Source organism: Sardina pilchardus, chromosome 6, assembly GCF_963854185.1.
Source record: "Sardina pilchardus chromosome 6, fSarPil1.1, whole genome shotgun sequence".
NCBI lineage: Eukaryota > Metazoa > Chordata > Actinopteri > Clupeiformes > Clupeidae > Sardina > Sardina pilchardus.
The window spans coordinates 18,378,683-18,394,371 of NC_084999.1; the positions used below are offsets into that span (position 1 = coordinate 18,378,683).

General features: G+C 40.6%; 1 protein-coding gene across 1 annotated transcript; it reads right to left on the reverse strand.

The window, feature by feature from the left end:
• Positions 1-3,112: 3,112 nt before the first annotated feature.
• On the reverse strand, positions 3,113-5,920 carry LOC134082845 (cathepsin K-like). The gene is made up of 8 exons (XM_062538854.1): positions 5,893-5,920; positions 5,405-5,541; positions 5,025-5,147; positions 4,790-4,936; positions 4,352-4,567; positions 4,058-4,223; positions 3,626-3,719; positions 3,113-3,348 (listed from the first exon to the last, which is right to left on the reverse strand). Exons 2-8 carry the CDS (start codon positions 5,528-5,530, stop codon positions 3,252-3,254), a joined length of 969 nt encoding a protein of 322 aa, XP_062394838.1. The 5' UTR covers positions 5,531-5,541; positions 5,893-5,920; the 3' UTR covers positions 3,113-3,251.
• Between the last annotated feature and the right edge of the window lie 9,769 nt (positions 5,921-15,689).

Here is a 15,689-nt window from a genome sequence, read left to right on the forward strand (position 1 = left end):
CATTCGTAATGTTGTTTGAACAGGAACTCCTTCGCAACAAATGAACCCTCCTGATTTAAAACCTCTTCCTCTTAAATCTCGGTCTTACCTAATATTGTCCCATTGTGTCATCACGCTAGTGCTTCAACCAAGGGCGTAAGTTTGGTCTCAGCTTTGGTGGCAACGCCGCCCCCACCACCCTCCCCCCCAAAAAAAATTACATGAAATTGTGTATGATTCGGGCCTGTTGGAAGCAATGTATTGCATTCATGTTCTATCTCAAGAACGCTGAGCCCATAGAAATGCATTTGTTTGTTTTCACTGACATCTTCATATTTTTGCCGTTTTTATTAATTTCTGCAAACGTTTAGCATTGCTGATTAAAAACATGCCTTTCCTTGCGAACCATTTGTGTAACCTTACAGTTTGTGCAATTGTTAAAGAAATATAGGCATCACTTTCAACACAGCCCGATAGCCTAAAACTAGAACGTATTTCCTAGGAAATGCTAAATGTGTTTGTTCAGGTGCAGTTCACCAATGGGAGCAGACAGTGAAATATGGTGCGTTGAACTCAACTTGATCCAAGTATTCTAACGGTAGCTAATTTTTCAAAATTGGGCATGCTTGTCACTTATATTAACCTGAAACGACAAAACACATTTTGGCTAGTTGTAGTGACCCCTAGGTTAAAGGGCACCAAATCATGTGTTCCCTCACAATGCAGTCCCAAGTCCCTGTACCAAGTTTTGTTTTGATAATTGAAAGTGATGCTGAGATATGAGATAACTTCCTGTAACTCCAGGTCGAAGGTCATCACATTTCTTGTGCATCCTCAGGATGGGGTCCCGAGTCCATGCACCAAGTCTAGTTTCTATACATGAAAGAGTTGCTGAGATATGGGCCTACTTCCTGTGATTACAGCACCCCTAGTGGTCAAAATGTATCAAATGTATTGTGCGTCCTCAGCTTTCCTAATTGAGGCATTAAGATCAATTTCCAAAAGATTAACTCGTGTATTCTTATGCTGAGCACTGTGGCATAGTATGAGCCAAATGCACATACACAGACATGCTTCTATAGAGGGATAATTTTGGGAAGATAGCATAAAGCAGTGATTCTCAAACTCTCATTCCCTACTTCGGAGGTTAGGCATTTTCAAGCCCCATCTGATCCCATCACCACGGCAAAATGGTAGTGTTAAAACATTTATTTCACATTTTGGTTTGCATGGAGAGGCCCAGGACTTAGTTCGGCCCTTAGTAGGGTAACGATAACTGAGGCCAAATGGCAGCTTAAAACAGTGACTTTCCAGTTCATTGTATGTATAAACTGAACTGTGATTACAGAGACTCAATTCGATGTATGCAAAAAGGCTGGCCTTACATGTTTCTCTATCTCAGATAATGTCTCCTCTGTGCAAAATGTGAAATATCTTAAAATATTTATTGCACATTTTGGTTCCAATTCCCGCTATGTTGTTTTGAATCAATGATCTTCCTTATTTAAAAAAAAAACTTCTCAAAGATAGACACAGGAAAATGTCCTCCTATTCATCGCGCCCCACCTGTCATGTCTCTATTCCCCACTACGGGGGCCCGTCCGACACTTTGAGAACCACTGACATATCAAGTATGGTTCATCATAATTTTGCCAGAGCTTTGTGTAGCAACACAAACTTCAGTATTGTTGGAGATCAGCATAACACAGAGTGACATACTGTGTAGGGTGTAACCCAAGTTGCACAAACTTGTCAGGTCACACTTTTTGACAAAGTGCGAACTTGCCTTGCATAAGTTCTGCAATTTTGGTTTTGGCTCTCACAGAAACTTTTGCAAGGTGTTCTTCACAAGGAGATATGAAATAATCTTCCCCTTTTGAAAACTAACCATGATGAGTATGACAAAATAACCATGTTTTTGGGGTAACCATGAAAAACAAGAAAAGTTGCGCCCTGCGACAGATAATAATTCTGGGCCCTTAGAATCGTCAGATACATCTGCTAAAAAAAATTCATTAAATATAAAGAAAGTAGAACAAACCCAAAAGGAGAGAGAGAGAGAGAGAGAGAGAGAGGAAGAAAGAGGCCAGAGAGAGTGAGCAGGCAGGGCAGAGCCAGTCATAGAAGAGAGAGAGCAAACCTTGTTTCTTCTTTAAATCCAGAAGAGAACAAAAGCATTCCTTATATGTATAGAAGTTAACTTGGCGATCCCTGAATCACCAGGGTTTTTTCTCTGATTTGAGAGCAGGGGGTGTGTGGGCACATCTCATCAGAGAGGGCATGAAATATGCCATGTTACAGAAAAATCATATAAACTCTACAGCTCTACAACTGACTATATTGTGTTTCTCACATAGAGACTTTTAACATGATACCAAACATAAGCAGATTACCATTTCTCCTTTGACAAATTCAGTAAGAGTTCAGGTATTTTCCTGTGGTTAGGGTACTGGGTTAGACCCTCAGCAGGGTGACAAGAACTGAAAGGCTTTTGGTCAATATGGATACCTATCCACAAGCTATTCGTCACTTGAACATGCATGCACTAAGCACTTTTATGGTTTATTTCATAACCTAATCTACCTCTCTTGCACTTTTTTGCACAAACTGAACCTTACTGCTGCTTTCTCTGTAAGCCATGCACTTTCTATGTGTGTTAAGTGTTGTTACTCCCTGTTACTTATGTGCCTTTTTGGCTTCTATCTTGAGATGTTGTGTTGCCACTATTGTGTGTTACATGTGAGGATACCAAAGCACATTCCTATCAACTGTAAAAAACGCCTGCGGCGTCGGGACCTTATTACCACTTTGAACGTGCATTATTTTCCTATAAACGCACGGCGCGTCGTTGATTATCCCTTACATAATAAACTTGAACTTGAACCTGATAAAAAGGGTGGCCTTACACAAGTCTCTGCTTTAGACACTGAAGACAATGTCTCCTCTTTACAATTTCAAAGACCTACCTTCCAGAATACACACTGTTTTGAGAAATGCACCAAACCAAATGTTGATGGTGATTTGAGAAATGCACCAAATATTTGTTATCCAATGTTAATGACGATTTTAAGAAATACACCAAAGTGACTGAGAAAAGCTGTATAAAAAAAAACAAAACTACATGAGCCCAATGTGCAAGTGGCGCAAAGCATTTATTTTTCTTCAGGCAGAGCAAATCAATGTGGGAATACACACACCACATGTTTATTTAAATCTCAATGTTTTCAACAGGCAAGAAAAAAATCACTGAGACTCTTTTGCAAATTGCATCTTCAAAGAACTGGAAAGCTGGCATAGTTGGCCATGCCACACATGTTATTTCCCCTCTGAATGTGCATGTACCCCTGGCGTCCCCATTTTTTGCCCCAGCTGCCAAAACACAAACAAGATGAACATGTAAATAGACAAAACCATGTGGATAAATTACCACCCACCGTGAGGTGAAACAACAACAATAACAACAACAACAACAACAACACAACAGCGCAAAAGCATCAGACCATACAGGCAACATGACCATACATTCAAAACTGACTTTGTACAGAGCTTATAACTTTTCAACTGCAAGTGCATCATGGCCTACATGGTAAGCAACAAGTTATCTAGTGTTCAAGCTGCCCAGAGCCGCTGTAAGAGCAAAACCCACCTGTTTTTCACAATCCAGTAACCAGGGGTGTAACCCACTGCAAGGATGGCATGGGTTATTCGGTTAGGGTCACAAGCGGAGTCAGAGTATACACCTGAAAACAATGATTGGAGAGGTTCAGAATTCAGAGGCATTTTGTAGCGTCACAATAATTTCAAAGCAAACAGAAGCAGTCAATGCGGTCTGTACAAAGCATACCGGACCTGCCTGATGTACAGTATGTGCATAGAAGATTAATGTATTTTTCAGGTTTTACTAAAAACTGCATTGAATGACGTAATTTTGGTCCGAAATAAACATTTCCATTTGACGTTAGACCGGAGTTGAGGCAAAACACTTTCATATGATGCTTTTTAAAATGCATTCACAATTAATCTCAATAAATTAGAGAGAGAGAGATAGAGATAGAGGAACACTTCAGTGATGGCTTACCTCGTTTGTAGAAATGAAACGTCTTCCGACTTGCATCCACAGCCACAGCGATGGGGCCGACCTGAGCCACGGCTGCAGTCAAGTCTGTCTCACTTCCACGGGGAATCTCCTTAAAGCCTCTGCATCCGAATGCCATCATGCTGTTACTGTAAGCACATCTCTCATCCTGGGGGATTGATATAGTGAGATACAATTTGCATACAATATCTCAAAACTTAATGTAGTAATGTTTTGATCAGTTTTACAACCATTTTTACATCATTACATTAGTTATGAGAACGATGAGAAGCCTACCTGGCCCGTGTAGGGATACGCTCTCTCAGAGGCTATGCCATTCCAGCGGACGTAGTTGAATGCATAGATCATCCAGCCGCCATTGCAGCCTGTGTCCTGACCCACGCAGTCCACCAGGTTCTGGGGACTCAGATACATTAGGCTCTTCCCTTTCATCTTCAGTTGGCCCTCCAGAGCCCCGACAGCACTAAAGGCCCAGCAGGAGCCACAGGAGCCCTGGGGACACAAAGGGAAAACACTAACAAAGAAGCTCTGAATGAATGCAGTCTCTAATATGAAGTGCAACGCTTCTGTCAGTCTTGCTTCCTTGGTGACTGTGATGTGTAACCCCTCTTCACATGGTCTGAACAGGATCAATTAACCACTATAACTATTTATATTTGTAACCAAGCTTACAGAGTGTGAAAATAATGGGCTACATATTACAATGCCTCCTACCTGTTGCCTAACAGGTGTCACACGACCAGTTGTACGGTGGTCAATGCGGGAGGGCACAGGTCCAGACTCAGGAACGAAGGTGTTATTGCTCGCTGCATGCATGTCAGGTCTGAAGCCCATCATCTTCTCCACAACCTCTTCTCTCGTCTAAGGAGTTGATGCAGTGGAGAGTTAGAAATGGACACTGGATGCACATTTTGGACTTGCAGTTTATTGATGTACCTAACTCTCTCACCATGTCCCCCAGGTGGTTCATGCCCAGCTCGTAGGAGTGGATCCCCAGCTCATACTCCTGGTTGTGAGCCTCAATCAGCTGCATGTTCTTCTCCCAGATGGTCCTACGGATGGCCTCCTCACCCTGCAGGACACAGACAGATAGCCTGAGCTACAGTATAGTGACAGTGAAGGATATTGGAGTCAATCAAGATCCACCTTTTGCGAAATGCTAGACTAGGAAAATGGCAAAAATGTTGTCTGTGGCCCAAAGTGGATTCTGCTGACACCACTGTTCATGCAAAAGTATAACAGAAATGTGTTTTGATATTCTGAAGAATAATGCAAGGATGCAGGATATAAACGTCTCAAATCCAAAGTAGACACAGATTTAAAACATACCAAAATGAAGTACTCCCTCTGGTGTGTTGATTTCCAGTCCTCCCATGCTGTATCCAGAGCTGGGTTGTGTGTGGCGTGGACCAAAACAGATCCAACCACCAACAGCACACTTCCACAAAGGATCATTCTGGGCGACACTGAAGCAATAGTATGTAATTACAGTTTTTCTCAGATCAGAATGGTAATTCTCTAAACTGTTTGTTCAAACTCTTTGATTGTGCTGACCATTTCAATGGCACAAGTTGTTGCTTTTGAGGCATAAACTAAGCATTTTAAGCAAAATATACACTTTTGCAGGTTATCCACTGTGGTGCAGTTGTTTCGAGAAATGCACTAACTATTGTGCAAATGTGCATTGTGATTCGAGAAATGCTCTAAAGCAACTGAGATAGTTTGGCATGTGCTGCTGTCAAATGTAGAATTGCAGGTTAACAATGTGCCTTAGTTATTAGGTTTGGTCTATGATACAGTTTTTGTGGTTGACATACCTTTTAGCTTCTGATGGGACAGTGAAGGGACTGCCTCATCATCAGATCACAAACATCCCTTTATATAGCCTTGACAAGGGGGACTTCCTTGACAAGGGGGACTTCTTCAAAGTATCATGGGTTTAGTTTTTTCTAATCTGATGTGTGGTTTGGTTATGATCTCATCTACCTTTGAGGTTACCGAGTTCATGTCCTCGGTATTTCTTTCTTCAAGTTCGGTTTCATTTCTGATGTAAAACCAACTGACGAGACAATTATCGTTGCCTCAACGCATCTTCACGTAGCCTAGTTGCTGTCACATGGCCATAGGCATATTTACCATGAAGGACATTGGTAGGCCTATTTCTTTCTAAGTTTAGTTTCATTTAGCCTATTTAGTGAAACTAGACGAGAGAATTAGGCTACCATTGCCTCAACGCACAGTCAGGTATCACATAGCCTAGTTGCTGTCACATGGTCATATTTACCATTTAAGGACATCGCCCTATTTCTTTCTAAGTTTAGTTTCATTTATTTAGTAAAACTCTACGACAGAATTACCTTTGCCTCGACGCGCCGTCAGGTGTCAGGTAGCCTATTGCTCTCATATGGGTGGATGGGATGGGACTCACCACTGTAACCTTCTGTGTGCTTGAGGTTACATCTTGTGCCACAGAGGTGCTGCTGCTCTGCAAACTGTGGTTTGCGTCCTGTTGCTGTGCTTCATTCGACTGACTTGACACCTTTCTGAAAAGGTTGTCAACGCGAGGCCTCTGTGGCCCTTCTCTCAAACACCCTTTCTTTCCCTGGTGTATCCTTAGTCCCAAGTGTGATGTTACTTTACTCCACCCGCAAACGCAGTTCTGCAGCTTGTGGCCTACAGTACTACTGCCGGTGCAGCTGTAGTAGATGACATGGTCTCTTGTAGGCCTACTGCGCTGTGTCTCATAGTCGTTTCCGGTCCAGGGTCTGATGCTGTATGTTCAGCAAAATGAGTCTTCTTGCACCCTCACTCTTGCAGACTCTGAGGGTATTGTTTTCATTAATCTTGACGTAGCAATAGCGGGTGCTTTTCGACATGATACTCATGCTACAGACATGGGGTGCTAACCCAATACTGTCTCATTGGGGTCTATTCCCTCCTGTCAGCTGTCTCTCCATGCTGCCAGGAAGACTTTCCTTTGTTGTCAGCGGATCTTTCTCAGCAGTCACTGGTTTAACCCAGATATTCAGTTTGAAGAAACACAGGACGAGATGGAATTATCCTTTATGTGCCAATGCCTACTAAGAGATTTCCAATAGAAGTGACACAAGGATACAAGGAGATACAAGGGGATATTGCAGAGACCTTGGAATCATAACTCTAACGCCATTAGCACTGATAATGTGCCCCATGTACTGTATGCCACTTCACTCACCATATGCTGGATCTTGGCCGCATCGAACTTGATATTCAGCTCGTCTGCTCTGTCCATCACCTGCTGCAAGATTTGATCATGTTCTTCTTTTGTGACCGCTGCTATGATCATGTCATCTGCGATGATATGAACTCCAGCTATGTCGCCAAAGCTTTCTGTGTTGTTTCTGAGCAGTGAGGGGTTAGGTGCCTTGCACAAGGGCACTTCAGCCGTGGACTAGTCAGGGATCGAACCGGCAACCCTCAGGTTACAAGCCCGAAGCCCTAACCAGTAGGCCACGGCTGCCCAATAACAAGACTGCTCACCCATGGTGTTGGTTTAGTCACTTTGCGACACACACCCCTTTGTTCCTGGATATCCAACGTCTCTTTCAGTCTCTCCAACACGGCAAAGGGAATCTTTCGGCATTCGTGGACAACAGGTGGGACCTTTGAATCTACATGGATGTGGTGTTCACAAACTGGCCGAGTCCGTTGAACACAGCAGCTGGAGCAGCTCTTCCTTGGTTCTAGGCAGTGGCGATTCTAGAGACTTGTAACAAGGGTGGCTCTAGTGGGGCACTGGTTAATTCAAGGGTGGCATCTAGATAAACAGAAAGACTCAAGTTGTTAAATTAGCACACATGCATGAGTAAAACCATGCACCAAGCACCATACTCATAAATTGAAGGACAAAGAAGGACAAAGACCATACTCTCACATCAAATGTCTTTGTAATTGGATAAAATGTCAAATAGAGTTTTCAGCTCATTTTTCAGCTCTGAACAAAACCCGTTCAGAAATTAGGCCATTTGAGCAAAAGTGGAAGTGTGAAATGTTTCTTTGCCAGTGGTTCTTAACTGGTCTGGTTTTGGAATCCATAATTTCACCTGTTCATAAAGTTGTGACCAACGATATATATATATATTTAGAGTTCAGTTCCAACGAATATGGTGAGGTAGCCTACATAAGACACGCAAAGTGCCTGGCCTACTTGTTTGGAAAATGCAGATGTTTGGCATTACATTTGTGAAGTCTTTAACTGATACCTTTCAATGTACTACTCGACAGGTTTGTCTTTGACAGGGGTGCGTTGTTTCCATGTGGCATTTTAGTTTGGATGGTTTTATGCTCTCATGTGCACCCCACACTGTCTTATTTTGTCCTCAATTTAAGTGAATAATATTCTATCTTACTTCAAGTATTAAGGGTTGCAGCCAAGGGGGCGTAGCCAGAGAGGTGGCACAGGCCACCCTTGAGATTCAATTGGCCACCCCAAGATCCTAGTCTACGATTCGCCATTAACAGTCAAAGGCAGGACCTTTCTTGATGCACTTGCAGCGCACTAGTTTGAAATATCAGGGTTCAGAAATATAAGCAATCTAGCAAACATGCTTGCAGTTATAGGCTAAATGGCTTATTGTTTTTAGCATCTGAGTTTACAATAGGCCTACAGGCTACTGCTTGTGCTAACAGGAAAACATATATTTACCTATCGCATCTGCCAGTTCCCATTTATCTTATTACACACACACACACACAAAACCCAGTATTACGATTGTGGAATCATCTGCCTATTCTACCTACTCAGCCAACACTGTTGTATTGTTATGTTGTATTGTAAATAGTCTACTGCCCTAATGTAGTATTGACATTGAGGAAAGTTTACATATTAGGCCAGTGTTTCTTAACTGGTGGGTCGGAACCCAAAAGTGGGTTGTGGTATGATCTGAGTGATGGGTCGCAGAGCTTGTGGCTAAAAAGAAATTAAAAATCCCCAATTTAAAATGCTACCTGATCAGATCTATCATTGGCCCGCTATTTTTGATAAACTTTATTCGTAGCCTATATCAGTCATTGCCATGGCAAGGACATAGACAAAGTCATGTGACAGATCATGTTAGATATAATGTTAGGGAGCAAATTTGATAAAAGTATGCATAATTTTAAGATATCATGTGAAACGCAAGTTGGCTGCAACCCTTAATACTTGAAGTAAGATAGAATATTATTCACTTAAATTGAGGACAAAATAAGACAGTGTGGGGTGCACATGAGAGCATAAAACCACCCCAACTAAAATGCCACATGGAAACAACGCACCCCTGTCAAAGACAAACCTGTCGAGTAGTACTTTGAAAGGTATCAGTTAAAGACTTCACAAATGTAATGCCAAACATCTGCATTTTCCAAACAAGTAGGCCAGGCACTTTGCGTGTCTTATGTAGGCTACCTCACCATATTCGTTAGCCTGAACGCTAAATATATATATATATATCGTTGGTCACAACTTTATGAACAGGTGAAATTATGGATTCCAAAACCAGACCAGTTAAGAACCACTGGCAAAGAAACATTTCACACTTCCACTTTTGCTCAAATGTATAATTTCTGAACAGGTTTTGTTCAGAGCTGAAAAATGAGCTGAAAACTGTATTTGACATTTTATCCAATTACAAAGACATTTGATGTGAGAGTATGGTCTTTGTCCTTCTTTGTCCTTCAATTTATGAGTATGGTGCTTGGTGCATGGTTTTACTCATGCATGTGTGCTAATTTAACAACTTGAGTCTTTCTGTTTATCTAGATGCCACCCTTGAATTAACCAGTGCCCCACTAGGGCCACCCTTGTTACAAGTCTCTAGAATCACCACTGTACGCCCCTGGTCCTACATGTAGGTGGATCTTGCTGCACCACTGTGTTTATTTTCTTTACTAGATTAAGCTGCACACAAACCTCTCTGCCTAGTAGGGCAGCATCGCCACTAACCAGAAGAGGGTTTGAAGCTCGAAGCCCTAACCAGTAGGCCATGGCTGCCCCACATAGGACACATAGCCTACTGTAGGCTACAGTATATCATGGTAATTATTTTCGTTAGAAAGATAATGGTAGCGTATGGTCACCAGTAAATAAAACCACATGCAATGTTTATTTTTAATGTGTGATTGCGCTTGATATGATTTTATGAAGGTGTGAGATTGCTTCATACTGTATGTCAGCAAACAAAATGAAGTGAGACACAAAGTGGTGCTGACTCTTGATTGCTGTAGCAAGGAGCACACATGTCAGTGTATTACTGTAAATGCTGAACTGTGAAGAGCACAGGTGGCCTTGACATGTTGTGTGATGCATTATTATATCTGTCTGACATGCTAGATGGCATATACTAGGATACATTTCCAGAATGACTAAATAAATATCTATCTTGTAAATGATTTTATATAGCTCAACATCAAAAACACAGTTTTTGGAAGTTATGGCCAAAACCTTTGGAACCACTTCTCGGAAAGGACAACCCTGGCGATTTTTTTAGTGTGTGTGTGTGTGTGTGTGTGTGTGTGTGTGTGTGTGTGTGTGTGTGTGTGTGTGTGTGCGCCTCTGCTAAAGTTGACTAAAAAACTGGTATAATCATTTGTTTGTGATTTATTGTAATCTCGCAATAAAAACAATTAGTAAAAAATCCAACCATGAAGGGAAGCAAATTTATTTTGAGAAAAAGACAAATAGGCCTAGATATTAAATAGACAAACCATGGATCTTTGTCCAAGCATGTTTGTCACAGTTCCAATTTATTACAACTATAGGAATTTTTTTATATTCCTTGATGACATTTTTCTTTTCTCAGAATAAATGCTTTCCTTCAAGGGTGGATTTTACTCATTGTTTTCATTGTGAGAGTACAATAAATAGCCAAAAGATTATCTTCAACTCTTTTTACCAGTAAAGTTTTTACCAGTTTTACAAGATCACAAGAGCTAATCACATACAACCAAAATTGCACAACTTATACAAGGTAAATTCCCACTTTGTCAAAAAGTGTGACCTTATAGTGTTTGTGTAACTCGGGTAACAGTAGCACCCTACAGTACATCAACCTCTGATGTTGATCTCCAGTAACACTGAACTTCCCAATAATACTGAACTATGCCATATTATTCTTACAATATAAATATTTCATTGAACTGCTTGTCTTTTCTGTCTTCAGCATATCGCAATCTGACACTGTCATACATCATGCTACAGTAGGATAGACCTTCAGTCATTACCGGCATAGAAATGAAAACCAACCTTGAGGCTAAATTATACTGAATAATGGATAAACTTATATTTTCGCAACTCGCAACATGTGTACAGTATGTGTGCGCAAAATTTTGAAAAGAAGGAAAAACTGCTCTCTAGCTGTAGGCCTACTAAACACAAAATGGGCTTCTGTGCAACTGGATAGAACATTCATTTTTTTTATTTTATATTATTATTTAATGTTATGTCAATGAACATGAGGTCTGAACAGTAGTCAAGTTTACATGGACAGTTTTTTGTCATTCCGGTAAAACCGCCGTCTGTTTACACAGGGTACGTTCTAATCCGATTAGGTGCTCTCAAGCGTTTTTTAGTCTTTGATCGGAATAGCTGTTGTTGCCTAAACAAAAAGGCACATACAGTATCTCATGACAAGGGGCCCCTACCCTGTATCAAGTATGATGAAATAGTTTTCATCCTTCATGAAAATGAACACTGTGCTATTGTAGCCTGGGTGTTCCCATGCTGTCATACCTGCAATTTGATTCACAAATGCTAAGGCAGCCTGCACCGGTGTATTCTATTGCCCAAAATCACAAACAGTGGATGTGCTAAGGGCTGTGAGCCAAGGTTCCAAACTCTTTCCCAATAGCATTTTTTAACGGATAATATTGTTCAAAACACCAAATCTTGTCAGTAGCTTGCTCAGGGTCTCTACACATAAAGTGATCCAACCCACACATCACCTCTAGAGAGTTACAGACCTCGGTGGTAGCATTTTGGAATAATTCTACATGCATCATCAATCGAAACAGGAACAGATATAACATTCATTGGAGGATTGAGGCCTCTGCTCAAGAAAGAACAAAACTGCCCGATTCAACTTTTAGAGGCCTTCTGGAAATCCATTCTCTGGACAGGTGAGTCCAAAATAGAATGATCTGGTCACAATCCAAATAATCATGTTTAGAGGAAAGCCAAAGAAAAGAAGATACCCTCTCAACAGTAAAGCATGGAGTTGTGAGGCTGTTTTTCTGCCTCTGGAACTCCATATCATCCAGGAAACCATCAAGTCTCAGGCCTGTCAACAAATTCTTGATCATGTCAGTCAAGGTGATGAAGCTAGGCAGAGAATGTGTATTCTGGTTGGCCTAGTCCAGACCTCAACTGAATAGAAATGTTTCGGCTATAGATTTGAAGCAGGTAGTACTGTACATGGCAGTTGTCCCTCTGACTTCTCTCAACTGGCTGAGAACTGCAAGGAGGAGTAGGCAAAAATCCTGTAACCAGATATGAGACATTGGTTAATGGGTATGACATTCAAATAGAGGTGCAAAAATAGAATAGAATAGAATAGAATAGAATATACTTTTATTGTCCCGAAGGAAATTTGTCTTGGACTACATTGCTACTGTACATGCTGCTAACATAAAAGTAACAAACATACACATATGACATACCTGCATACACATACACATACATGCACACATACCTACACATAACATGCAGAAAATAAATTAAGTAAAATAAGATAAAAAAACAGACAAACAGACAACCACCATGATGGACCATCCTTAACCTTATTGCACAACACCTTTGGCCTTAGAAGCATTCAGAACTCTGACTGAAGTTGGGAAAAGTGAATTTTTAAAGCGGTTAAGCCTGCAATGGGCACTCTATAGCGTTTGCCTGATGGTAAAAGTTCGTATTCAGAGTGGAGAACATGTGATTCATCAGACAAGATTCTCTGTGCGTGTCTGAGCACAGACTGCTCATAGATAGTCTGCAGGGGCAGCTTTTCTGACCTCCCTATCACTTTCATTGCTGTCTGTACCAGACGAGCAATTCTTGATTTTAAATGGACTGAGAGGTTACCATACCAAACAGTCATCCCATACCTGAGAATGCTCTCCAGTATGGACTGATAAAATAGAAACATTACTTTCTGATTGACCCCAAACACCCTGAGCCTCCGCAGGAAGTACAACCTTTGCTGCAGACGAGAACACAGATAATCAACATGGGCTTGCCAGCTGAAAAGGTTATCAAAATGAATACCAAGATATTTGTACGAATTAACTTGGCTGATTTTTACGCCATGGATGCTAAGTTGGGTGTGGTCCCCAATGGACTTTGGGTCCAGCACCATTTCCTCCGTTTTCTTGACATTAATAGTGAGGTGATTTCTGTCACACCACTTGGCAAAAGATTGCGCCTCCTTAAAGTACGCCGCAGGTTCAGTGTGCTGATACAACAAGCTCAAAATTGCAGTGTCATCAGAAAATGTAAAGATAAAATTGCCAGGATAGCTGTGAGAACAGTCATTTGTGTACAGTGTAAAGAGCACTGGTGAGCTGACACACCCTTGAGGTGCTCCTGTGCTAATGGACTTAGTATCAGAGAATGTGCTGTTAATTCTTACATTCTGAAGTCTGTTAGTTAAGAAAGAATGGAACCATCTAATGATGTGGGGACTTACATTCATGTGGTTCATCTTATTTATCAGTATGTGAGGTTGCAATGAATTAAAAGCAGAACTGAAGTCAATAAATAAGATACGGGCATAGGCCGCAGGATTCTCAAGGTGCTTAAGGGCAAAGTGAGTGATGCCAGCAATAGCGTCATCTGTGCCTCTCCCTTGCCTGTAGGCAAATTGAAATGGGTCTAAAGCAGGGGTGACCTCCCTTTGTAACAGTGACACCATATATTTTTCAAAGCACTTCATTACAATTGAGGTAAGTGCAACCGGTCTGTAATCATTATTTTCTATAGGGCAGGGTTTCTTGGGGATAGGAATAATAGTGGATTTTTTCCAGAGGGCTGGGACAACATGCGAGTCTACTGAGCTCTGAAAAATGGGGCACCAGGCCGGAGTGAGCTCTTCTGCAAACGTTTTTAAGAGAAGAGCTGAGATGCCGTCAGGGCCTGTAGCTTTCCTTTTGCACACCCGACTAAACAGTGACTGGATTTTAAGTGGGTCAACTACCAACCCAAAACAAGGATCAGCTGTTTTGATTGTTTCTAATGCATTACTACATTCCAGAGAAAGGTCTTGCATGTCAAACCTAAGAAAAAAATCATTAAGCTCATTTGCCATTTCTGCCTCATTGTTGGTTGTGAGGCACTTAGTGGAAGTAGTCATGTTAGTGGCAGTTTTCATAGAGTCCCATAACCCTTTGGAGTTCATAGTAGTGAAGCTCTGTTCTATGTTTCCTACGGGCATCTTTCAGCATTTGATTAAGTTCTATCTGTACTATTTTTATAGGCCAGTCAATCTAGCTCAAAAAAGGGCCAAACCTGTAACTAATTGCAATAGTAATGGTTCATACTTTTTATTGATCCTTAAACCCTCCTGCATCACATATTAAAAATCTACCCATTTATATTTAGTGGAACATGCTTTTATTCAAGGTCAAAGGTAGCAATTTCCAATGCATTTTGCCATTGGGATTTACTACAGGTGAAATGGGTAAAATTTTAAACTATAGATATCAAATTGAAAATGTCACAGTTGTTTACTCACATTAAGGCAAATATTTTTTGTATTGCAAGTTTTCTGAAATGTGATGTTTAGATATGCAAATGAGACCAGTTTTACCTAAATATGCAATAATTTGCATATATTTCTAGAAAACTAAATCTGAACAATAGGTACAGTCAGCTTCAAAATAATTGCTGCATTTTGCTTCTATATTGGATACCAAAAGCCTATGCAAAGGGAATATTAGATATTACTTCATTTCACCTCAGAAATGAGGAAATCAAGTCAAGTCAAAATCAATGCGTTTCAATGGAAGTACATTATAGAACAAATGATTGTCAATGATATGGTATGATGAAAGTATTTCAATGCATGCCAAGTCACATAAAGAAGATATTGACCTTTAGACATAAACATATCAAGTGAGTTGGCATGCACTGAGATACTCCCATCATACCATATCATTGACAATCATTTGTTCTATAATGTACTTCCATTGAAACGCATTGATTTTGACTTGACTTGATTTCCTCATTTCTGAGGTGATATGAAGTAATATCTAATATTCCCTTTGCATAGGCTTTTGGTATCCAATATAGAAGCAAATTGCAGCAATTATTTTGAAGCTGACTGTACCTATTGTTCAGATTTAGTTTTCTAGAAATATATGCAAATTATTGCATATTTAGGTAAAACTGGTCTCATTTGCATATCTAAACATCACATTTCAGAAAACTTGCAATACAAAAAAATATTTGCCTTAATGTGAGTAAACAACTGTGAAAGTTTCAATTTGATATCTATAGTTTAAAATTTTACCCATTTCACCAGTAGTAAATCCCAATGGAAAAATGCATTGGAAATTGCTACCTTTGACCTTGAAAAAAAGTATGTTCCACTAAATATAAATGGGTAGAGTT

Excerpts from the sequence above, each read along its gene's own strand:
- LOC134082845 (XM_062538854.1), bottom strand. The coding sequence starts at position 5,530 with ATGATCCTTTGTGGAAGTGTGCTGTTGGTGGTTGGATCTGTTTTGGTC. Across the intron at positions 4,224-4,351 it reads CGTATCCCTACACGGGCCAG|GATGAGAGATGTGCTTACAG; the intron begins GTAGGCTTCTCA and ends TCAATCCCCCAG. Across the intron at positions 3,349-3,625 it reads TACTGGATTGTGAAAAACAG|CTGGGGCAAAAAATGGGGAC; the intron begins GTGGGTTTTGCT and ends GTGTTTTGGCAG.